Consider the following 10,457-nt stretch of genomic DNA (forward strand, 5'->3'; position numbering starts at 1 on the left):
CGGGGGATACGAGACGGGACCCGGAGGGTGCAGGGCGGGACGGAACGGGGCAGCCCCGCGCCCAGGGAGGGCAGGAGCGGGCCAGGGGGCTGCAGAGGGGCAGGAGCGGGGGCTGCGGGCCGGGTCCCCGCAGCAGCCCGTCCCCGCCGCCCCCCCGGCGCTGGCCCCGCTCCCAGCCCTGCGCCCGGGGCTGCAGGGGCCGAGCTCCGCGCTTGAACCCGCCCCCGCCAGATCTCATTTCCCTAAAAAAAAAAAAAAAAAAAAAAAAAGGGGAGAGAGAGAGCGAGGGAAGGAAAGAAAAAAAAAAAAAAGGGAGCGAAGAAGGGAAGGAAAGAGGGAAGAGAGGAAAAAAAAAACCCGGCCGTAGCCATGGCCGGGCTGCGGAGCTGCGGGCTGCTCCTCTGCCTGCTCCTGGCCCGGGCCCTGCGCTTCCCGGACTATTCCTACGTGCTGGAGGAAGAGGAGGAGGAGGACGAGGAGCCCCTGGACTACAAGGACCCCTGCAAAGCCGGTAGGAGCGGGGGGGATGCGCGGCGGGGGGCGGGCTGGAGGACAAAGGGGAGCGCGGGGGGGGCCGGTGGGAGTGAATGTGGAAGTGAGTGCGAGCGAGCGCGAGTGTGAGTGTGCCCCGCACACACTCCGGGGCTTTGCACGGCGAAACTTGGCACCGCTGCCCCGCGCTGGCCCCGGGGCCGGGGGGTCCCCGCTGCCCGGGACGGGAGGAACGGGGGCAGCAGCGGCCGGTCCCGCTCCGAGATGCATCTGGTTGTACTTAGGGTGAGGAGCAGGGGGGGCTGGCCCGGCGCCCCGCTTTCTCTCCCTCGTCGTGGCTCTACTGGCAGCTGTCAAAGGCGGCGGGGAGCCCCCATTTCACCCCCCGCCTCACCATCCCAGGACCCATCTCCGGCTCAATCCCAGCCCCCATCCCACCCCATCCCTGAACCCACACTCTGCACCTTTTGCCTTTCCTCCTCTCTCCCGACCCGCAGCCAAAGCTCGTCCGCCCCGGGACACCCGGGCCGGGCTCAGCTCGGGAGGTGCTCCCGAGGGTTGGGGTCCCTCAGTGCCGGCACAGGGGGTTCCGGGCCGTTCCCCGGATTTTGGAAGGGCTGGGAACAAACTGGGCCCTTCGCGGGGGACAATCTCTGCGTTCCAGTGCGAGATAAAGTGGATGGAGGGATTTTGGGATTCTGGGGGGGGGGGGAAACTGAGGCACGGGAGGGCCGTGCAGGGCTGAGCTCGGCACGAGGGCTGGGGTCTGGCGGGGGATCACGTTTCTCTGTACTGGCATTGTCTGCTCTGGAAGGCGGCTGTTGATATAACTCTGTCTACACGAGGGCTTTTTCTGGCCAAAAATCCTTCCCTTCCTGCCCTCCCGGGCTGAAACAGCTAGGCTTGCAAAACCGTCCGGGCAGAGCCGGCTGGAGCCTTCCCTCGGCTCCCGCTTCCTCCAGCTGAGCGCGAGAGACGAGGCTTCACCCTCTGACGAGCCGGACTAATTAGTAGTGGCTTTCCCAGTGGCCCCACCTCGCCTCGCTCCTGTGCGCCCCAGGACCCCCCCCCAACGCCGGGTTCACCTCCCGGGGCCGGCTGTTTCCCCCCTCCCCATTCCCGTCCTGGCCTTTATGAGATCCTTATGTGACTAATTTAATTACGGCAGCTCTTCCCCGGGAGCCTGGAGGAGGAAGGGGGGTGGTGAGGGGATCAGGGCCTGCCACGCATCGCAGGAGCCGTGGATTTACCCCTGTTGGGGGTGGTGAGGTCCAGCAGTGGGAGCTGGAGCTGAAACCCCACCTGGCATCGCCCTGGCATCCCCCTGACCCCCCCATGACATCCCACGAGGGGGTTTGTTTCAGTTTTGGAGTGTTGAGACCCTCCCCGAGCTTCAGGCGCTCGCACCGAGGCTTTGCCACCACCGCGGCTCCAGGGAGGGAAGCACCGAGGGAGGGATTTGGGTTCCTTGGCACAGCTCGTGCCAGAGGTGTCCTCAGGCCGCCGGCTGCCCGTGGCTCGCCAGCCACCCCGGTGATGCCACCGCGTCTGCACCGGTGCCAGCGGAAGGGGAAGAGCCGCCCGTGCCGCCGCGTCGCTTCCAAGGATGCCAAAACGGGACCGCTGGGAGATCCAGCCCTTGGACCAACCCCCCGAGCAGCCAGGGAGGGAGGAATCGGCCGTGGCCCTGGTTTCCCCTCACCCGGTCAGCAGGATATCCAGGTCTCGGTGCCCGGGAGCAGCCGCCGGGTCGGATCCGGGTCGTGCCTCCGGTTGGGAAAGGCAGCTGGAATCGCTCCCACCACCCCCCCGGCCGCGCTGTGGTGGTTTGGCTCATCCCAGGGGGTTGCCGAGCAGTTTGGTGATGGCAGCTGGGCCCCCTGGGGTGCCCCCAGCAGCCGGGGATGGATGGAGCCCACCCCTCTCCCCGAGTGCAGCTCCACATCCACATTTTGGGGTGCTTGGCTGAACTGGGGTGGGCTGCCTTGTCCCCTCCCCTGGCATTCCATCACCCTGCTCCATGGGGACGGGACATGGGGGTGCAGAGCCCTTTAGGGGCTCACACAGCCCCCCCCAGGGAGGGTGTTTGGGGGGGATCTGATCCCCCATCCCCCCATGGGGGGCTCAGCATCACCCGCCCGGCAGAACCGCGGGATGCAGGGATGGGGGCTGGGGCTCCAAGCCCCCCCCTTTCCCGGCTGTACGAGCTTCCCAGCCGTGCCTGGACTTCTCCAGCCTCCCAAGATTTCACCTAGATTACACTTTCCAGGCGTAGCCAGCCCGGGCTACTGGTTGGAGTCACACTTGTCAAGCTGCCCGAAAAATATTTTCCAGCCGTTATATGTCACTTATTCATGCAGGGCAAAAATCCACCCGCGGAGCCGAGGCCGGCGGGAGGCCTGCGGTCCGGGGCCCGGGAAACCTTGGGAATCTCAGGCCGATCCCGGGATCTGCTTTATCTTTGTGTAATCACCCGCATGCTCCGGCGGGGGGGCCGGGGGGGTGCAGACGGCGAGGCCGGGGTTGGTGAGGGGTGGGGGGGGGGGGGGGGGGGGGGGGGGGGGGGGGGGGTCGTTCCTCCCTGCCTTCCCTTCCCGGCTCCTGGGAAACACTCCGACTGCTGATTCACGCCGGCGGTGGCGGGTCGTGGAGAGGGGGGAGACGGCGTTTTCCTGAGGCTTTATCCGGGGCTGGGAAACACATGGAAGAACACACGGGAACATGCGGCCTGGCGGGATTGGGGGGGAAGCCTGGGGAGAACAAAGCCCCGGGGAGGGATGCAGGGAAAGGAGGGAGGGTGGCTCTCTCAGTGGGAGGGGGAGTCCTCAAGTGTTTTCATCTTGGCTGTGCCAGGCTGGGGGTTTTCGGGGCGGGAATGTGTCCTCCAGGTTGCTCGTGGCTTTGCTGAGGATCCTTGGAGAGAACAGCGTCCCACGGAGCTGTGGGAAGAGGGGGTCCTATCCCATTGCCTGGCTGGAGGAGGGGTGTTGATCCAGAGGGGCTTTGCATGGCAAACCTCCCGCTCCATGTGCGTGGGAAAGGCAATGGGAAGATCCTGAGCCTCGGGAGGGTTTATTGGCACAACCAGGGGAGGCTGGAACAGCCTTTGGAAAGAGTTAACGGGCGCTGGGGGAGGCCGTGGGGGCAGGATCGAACAGTGAAAGCACGAGGAGGGGGATGTTTGCAGCCAGAGCCCTGGGGATGATGCCCAGAGGTCTGGGAGCCCTGGGGAGCCGGTGTCCTCTGGCAGAGCCGGGCACAGTGCCCTGAGATCCCGGGATACCCCATGTGTCCGGAGCCGGGTGCTGGGGCACATCCCTGTCCCCAGCGGGCCCCAGTTCCTGCTGCCACCAGGGCTCCCCTCCAATGTCACACCAACCCCTTTGGCAGAGCAGTTCCCAAATATTCTCCTTTCCAGCAGCTCTCCCTTTCACAGGGACCTGAGCTGCTGGCCCGGGATGTGTTTTCCTCAGTGACCTGGCTTTGGAAAGGGGATACAGGGAGATCCTGCTCCCTGCACACGGCTGCTGGCATCCCTGGGCTCCAGCATGCCTTAGGTTTGGCATCCTCCACCCTGAGCCCTGGAGGAGGCTCTCTCCTGCATTTGCTGTCACGGAAGAGGAGCAGAAGGAAAATCCTCCCCTGGAGTGATCAAACCATCCTCCCACTCCCAACCTGCCCCGAGGTGGACCTTTCCTGCCCCTGGAAGCCTTTTGCTGGCCTGGGATGTGTTTACTGGAGGCTCCACAGTGATTATTTCATCCCCTGGAGCAGGGCAGAGGATTTGGAGACTAAATCCCAGGGCTGAGGAGGGAATTTGGCTGTAGGGAAGCGCTGGCAGAGGTGGGATGTGCCTTGTGCCACAGAGGGATGCACAGGGGGGAACTGGGGGTAGGTAGGGATCATCCCTTCGCCTTGGATGCTCTGCTTGAGCATCTCTGCCTCCCTCAGCTGCTGGATGAGCCCCAGGTGGGATGAGGATGCTCCAGCCAGGAAGCAGGAGGCAGGGGGTCGCAGCTGAGTGCAGGACTGGCTCTTTTGGGGGTGCCCCTCGGTGCTGACCAGCTCCATCCCCCCGTGCCTCAGTTTCCCCCCAGGCTGCAGAGGGGCTGTGATCTGGCCTGGCTCCCAGCCTTGGCCTCCAAGGCTTGAATTCCTGCTTTGTGCCTGCTGTGCCGGTCGGAAGGTGCTCTGGGAAAGCAAATATTCCTGGCCCCGGCATTTACAGCCTGGCTGCTCCCTCTCTCCGGCGAGGGGCACCGGGAGAGGGGCTGCACTGCTTCGCCTCCACCCTGTCCCCGCTGTCCTGGGGGTCTCACAGGGCCGCTGAGGGGGGGCCTGGCTGCCTCCCCATCCCCACAGCCGCGGGATGCTCCACATCCCTCTGCCCTCACACCCACACCTCCTCCGCGGGGCTCTGCAGGCAGGGCAGACCCCCGGGGCCAGCGGGACCCCCCCAGTCCGGGCTGAGCGGGGTCCCCGCCGGTCTGGCCGGGGCCGCGGGGTGTTTTGCCGCGCAGCTGGGCCGTGCGGGGGCGAGGGGCGGCGCGACGAGCATTCCTCACATATTTAAGGGCTCTGCGAGCCAGTGGGATGCTGCTCCCGTGACTCCGCGCCTTCGCAGCCCAGCAGCTCGGCGGGGGCCGGGATACACCTATGGAACCACCGTCCTCAACCCCAATCCCGGCCAGGGCAGAGCAGCTTTCTCCCTGCTCTCTTCCACACCCCAAATCCTGCCTGTGCCGGGAGCGACGCTTGTGAATTGGCGACACAGGAGGACTCAGAGTGGCTGGGATGGAGCTGCTGAGCCAGGGAGGGAGAGCTGGGCTGAGGGGATGCTTCCCATCCTTCCTCTCCTGCCCTTCGAGGGTCAGTGGGACCCATCCAGGGATGAGGGTCTCTCCTGCCCAATGTCCTTCGAGGCCTGGCAGTGCCTGCACAAGGATGGGGGTCCCTCCTGCTCCGTGCCGTGCCCAGAGCCTCCTTTGCCCCAGACTGACCTGGAATATGATCCTGTCCTGTTTATCTGCCTCCTGCCCTGCCAAGGCTCCCCCATGGCTCTGTTTGCTTTTCCCGGCTCACCGGAACATCGCGTTCGCGCCCCGGCCCTTTCCCACCACTCATTTTATCCCAGTTTTTTTCCTGATACACGGGGTTCCCAATCTTGGTGGAGCCTGAGGTCAGGCTCTTCCCAAAATCCCAGCCACGCCAGAGAGGTCAGGCCCGTGGGTGCCCCTCTGCCTCGCTCAGTGGGACGAAGGATGCTGAGCTCCTGCATCCCAACCAGGGGGCACGGGGGACCCTCCAGGGACAGCCAGCAAGCCAGGAGGTGCCTGCAGGATCGGGATGGGGTGATGAGGGGGCTTGGCCCAGGTCCTGCTGAAAAACCTTGTTTGTCTAAAGCTTCAGCCCCGGGGGTTACGTCACTGTTCCAAGAACCCGAAAGAAAACACAGCACAAAAAGTCAAACAACAGCGGAGGGCCGAGCTATCTCCCGGCTGCAGAGGGGGGAGGTGTGGGAAGAGCTCCGTGGGAGCCTCCTCTCAGGTCCCACACAGTTGGCTGTGTGCTGGGGAGCGGGAGAGATGTGCCTGGATGGAGCTGGGATGATCCCACCTCTCCCTGCCCATCCCACTCCTCGCTGGGGGTGCCGACGGGGCCACAGTGCCCCATGCCTGGCCTTGGAGCTGGTGTCCTGCTGGCACTGCGTCCCTCCCGCTGGCACTGCACCCTCCCCGCTGGCATCACGTCTGTCCCGCTGGCACCGTGTGTCCCCCGCTGGCACCGCCACAGCTCGGACCTTGCCCCCGATCCCTCTGTGGCCGAGCAGAGAGCAGCCCCCGCGGCACGGCCCACGGGCTCCCAGGCTGGGAACGGCTCAGGGACACTGGTATCCCTCTGGGAATCGCTGGAGAGACCTTTGTCCCGTGGTTTGGGGTCTCCTGAGCACCATGAGCCGGCAGGACGAGGGTGCTGGATGCAGGAAATGGGTGCAGGAGGTGTGACAGGTTTCCCCCCTGCTCCAACCTGTGTTCTGCTAAGCAGAGGCTGAGACCTCTCCTGCCTACGAGACCCCTGCTTTTAGGGGGTCCTCTTCACTTGCAGGGGGTCCCCTCCACCTCAGAGGGAGGATGTGACAGGAACAGGGAAGGGACAAGTGGCAGCAATGTGGCAGCGTCCCAGGAGAAGCCCCCTGGGGAGGTTAACAGCATCTGGGGGGGGCTGGTGTTGGTGAGCAGAGACACCCCCTCCCAGAATAACCCACGAGTCACCTCCTGCCGTGGGTGCACAGGGAGTGAGTGGGAGGAGGACGTGACCAGAACCCAAACCAACCTGGAAGTTTCTCAATCCAGCACTCCGGGCTTGTCCCCGACGTGTCCGTACAGGGATCGCTGCCGGGGCCGCCCCCTCGCCCGTCCCCGCCACGGCTCCTCTGGCCCCTCCAGGAGCAGCAAAACACCTTCCCCCGTGGGCAGGGGTTTTTTTGTGGGTTTGTTTTTTTTTTTTTAAGGGAAGCCACCGGGAAAAAACCAACCCCACGTCCCCGGGCTGGCCTGCCCAGCTCTCTCACGTATCCCAAATCCCTCACATATGGTTTCTATATCACTTGGCTCTGCCGGCGCTTGCTCTGCTGTAAGCGAGCTTACTTTCCCTTGTCTTTCCATGCAGCTCTTGGCACGGGCCGCTCGTCCTTCTCCCCTGGCCCTGGTCCTCCCCCGCGCTGCCCGTTCGGACACGTCTCTCCCGGCCCCGGGGAGGGTGCGGGGAGGCCGGGCCGGGCTCCTGCCTCTGCTCTGCCCTCAAATTGCAGCCTGGCCGTGCCAGCCGCAGGTCGCTGCCAGGGGAGGTGCCGGCCCCGGCTTGTTTGCTCTTCCCTCGGCTCTGCCGCAGGTCTGCTCTCCACCCTGGAGCTTCCCCCCCCCCCTCGGTGGGATTCACCCCCCTGGGTCACTGCTGGGGACAACCCCAAAACGTGGCTCTTCCAGCAGAGTGGGGTCCGGGCTCGGTGCCACAGCGAGGGATGGGATCCAGGGTGTCCCTCTGATCCCGTGGCTGCTCCTCTCACCCTGCGCCGCTTTTTTTTTTGGACCTCTCAGCGTTATCCTAATTGTCCCGCCTTGTCTTCATAATTAGTGGCTCTTTTGGGATCCACTCGCTAATTGCTTGGAGCGAGACCTTGGCAACGCTCGCCCCTCGTGCCCTGAGCTGCTCCAGCCACCCCCCCTCCTCACCAACACCCTTCCCAGGGGGGTGGCGAGGGCAGGGGGTGCCCGGGGCCCTCTGCTCAGCCTGGGCACCCCAAAACCCGGTGAGGAACCCCCCTCCACCCCACCACGGCCACCTCCAGAGCCTCGGCGTGACCTCCGCCAGCCCTCGCGCTCCGGCCACGGCGTTTCCGCAGGAGCCGGATCCCGAGGGATCGGGGCCGGCCAGGCGCTGACGCCGGGAGCAGAGGCGTTGAGTCATGGAGGGGGAAACAGGAGGAAGAGGAGGAGGAGGAGGAGGAGGAAGGGCTATGCAGGGTTATGCCCTTCAGCCCTGTGGTGCTGGAGCATCTCTGCTCCCTCCCCCCACTGAGGTGCTGGAGCGGGGGCTCCCAACCCTGGCATGGGGCCGGCTCCGTTCCTGCTCCGTTCCTGCCTCATTCCTGCTCCATTCCTGCCTCATTCCTGCTCCGTTCCTGCTCCGTTCCTGCGGGCTCTGGGCGCAGCAGGAGCTTCCTGGGCCATATGGCTTCGCTCCGTGCTGGCAGATGACTCAGAGGTCCTTGGAGCATCCCGGGGCTGTTGGAGCTCACACCAGACCGGGGGAGCAGGAGCTGGGCAGGACGGGGGTCCTAAACCCACCAAAGCAGGGGGGAAGGGGGCAGAAAAAGAGGCAATTTTGCAACACAAATAAGGATAGAAACCCTAAAAAGTGATGGATGGGCTTTATGCAATCCAGATGTGAGCGCTGGGCTGGCTCCAGCTGCAGGGGAGAGGGGGGAGCCCGGCCGGCAGCACGCTCGGTTGAGAGAGAGGAAGGAGGATGATGAGGAGGAGGCAGGGCTTGCCTTCCTCTTCAGGGCTTGCCATGTGCAGGGAGGGTGGGGAGAGGCACCCAGTGGGGGTCCCCTGGCAGAGACATGGCGAGGCTCACACCTCCCCCTCCCCTCCCAGCCGCCTTCCTGGGCGACATCGCCCTGGACGAGGAGGACCTGCGGCTCTTCCAGGTGGACCGGGTGGTGGACCTGTCCCGTCACACCGTCACCCGCCTGCCCTCCAACTCCTCAGGTACCGCCGCGCCCCCAGAGACCCCTCCACCCCCCATGGGGAAGGGGGTTGCCCACGCTGAACCCCCTTCCCCACAGGCAGCAACGCCACCAGCCCCCGGCCGGGCCGCCCTCGGCGCAGCCGGGGCCGGCAGCGGAGCCGCCGGGCAGCCACGTCCCGGCCGGAGCGAGTGTGGCCGGACGGGGTCATCCCCTACGTCATCAGTGGCAACTTCAGCGGTGAGTGCGGGCTGGGGGGGGTGCTCTGACCCCCCCCTCAACATTCCTGAGCTCCCCCCGCCCCCCCCCAGCCGGGCTGACGGCTGCCACCACCCCTCTGCAGGCAGCCAGCGAGCCATATTCCGGCAGGCCATGCGGCACTGGGAGAAGCACACCTGCGTCACCTTCCTGGAGCGCAACGACGAGGACAGCTACATCGTCTTCACCTACAGGCCCTGCGGGTAAGGTTGGAGGGGGGCCCTGGGGGTGCTCCAGGACCAGCTACCCCCATGGGTTCTGGGTCTGGTTGGGGTGCAGGAGGTGTTGGAGCCGCCGCCGGGGGCTGAGGTCGGTGGCGAGGCACCAGCCAGGGCTTGCAGCGGGGCTGGGGCCAAAGGAAACAGGGGTTTGGACGAGCTCGGCGTCTTCACGCGTCAGGGCACAGCCCCAGCCAAGCAGATGGTGGTTAGGAGAAGGATTTCCCCTGGAATGGGAGCCCCTGCGTGGGTGCAAACCCTGAGCCCGGGTCCAGAACGCAGGGCTGGAGCAGCTCAGCTGCAGGGCACGGGCAGGATGGAACCCTGGGCTTTGGGGCTGGCTTTGGGGCTGCCATGCCATGCTTCCCCATGCCAGGCAGCCTGGGGGCAGGAGCTGAGCTCTCCCAGTTCCCAGGCAGAGCTGAGGCTGGAGGCTTGAGCTCCTCGCCTCGCAGGAGGGCTGAAGTTCCAGCAGTAGGGATGATTCCTAGCAGCCCAGTGCTCCTGCCTGGGATTCCCACACCCCCAGGCTGGTCTTCCTAGAGGACCAGGACTCACCTAGTGCCCCCTCTCCCCCCGCCAGATGCTGTTCCTACGTGGGCCGCCGGGGAGGGGGCCCCCAGGCCATCTCCATCGGCAAGAACTGTGACAAATTCGGCATCGTGGTGCACGAGCTGGGCCACGTCATCGGCTTCTGGCACGAGCACACCCGCCCCGACCGGGATGACCACGTCTCCATCATCAGGGAGAACATCCAGCCAGGTAGGGATGAGCCTCCCTCCTCCTCCTCCTCCTCCTCCTCTGCCTCCTCCTCCTCCTCATCCCTGCCACGTGTTGCTGGAAAAATTGGGGTCCCCCCCTCTGAGGGCACCCCCGTCCCGTTTTCCCAGGGCAGGAATACAACTTCCTGAAGATGGAGCCAGAGGAGGTGGAGTCGCTGGGGGAGACGTACGACTTCGACAGCATCATGCACTACGCCAGGAACACCTTCTCCAGGTACCTGCCCTGTGGGGTTGGGGGGGGTGGCTCGGCCTGGGGACAGTGTCACGGTGTCCCCAACCCCTCACAGGGTTAATTCCCTCAGAGCAAGGTTGAAGCCCTGCAGCGTCCCATTCCAGAGCAGGGAATTGCTGTCCACGCTGTCACCTCCGCTGAGGGGACACGTCCCCCCTCTGACTCACCGGCCCGTGGGCTTCAATTATCCGGGCTGCTTTTAATTAGCCGGGCTGTTTTTAGCG

The 10,457-nt window shown here is 65.2% G+C and overlaps 1 protein-coding gene across 1 annotated transcript in view; it reads left to right on the forward strand.

Annotated features, from left to right (window-relative positions):
- Positions 1-282: 282 nt before the first annotated feature.
- Positions 283-10,457, forward strand: part of BMP1 (bone morphogenetic protein 1) — an 18,168-nt gene continuing 7,993 nt past the window's right edge. Inside the window, exons 1-6 of the mRNA XM_027907267.1 lie at positions 283-511; positions 8,652-8,765; positions 8,843-8,983; positions 9,087-9,204; positions 9,803-9,981; positions 10,110-10,260. Of these exons, the coding sequence (XP_027763068.1) occupies positions 370-511; positions 8,652-8,765; positions 8,843-8,983; positions 9,087-9,204; positions 9,803-9,981; positions 10,110-10,260 (845 nt within the window). The 5' untranslated portion in view covers positions 283-369. The remainder of the gene's footprint in view (positions 512-8,651; positions 8,766-8,842; positions 8,984-9,086; positions 9,205-9,802; positions 9,982-10,109; positions 10,261-10,457) is intronic.

The sequence above is a fragment of the Empidonax traillii genome, unplaced genomic scaffold (genome assembly GCF_003031625.1).
Source record: "Empidonax traillii isolate 1590-97213 ecotype Southwest subspecies unplaced genomic scaffold, ASM303162v1 scaffold1433:size205388, whole genome shotgun sequence".
Taxonomy (NCBI): domain Eukaryota; kingdom Metazoa; phylum Chordata; class Aves; order Passeriformes; family Tyrannidae; genus Empidonax; species Empidonax traillii.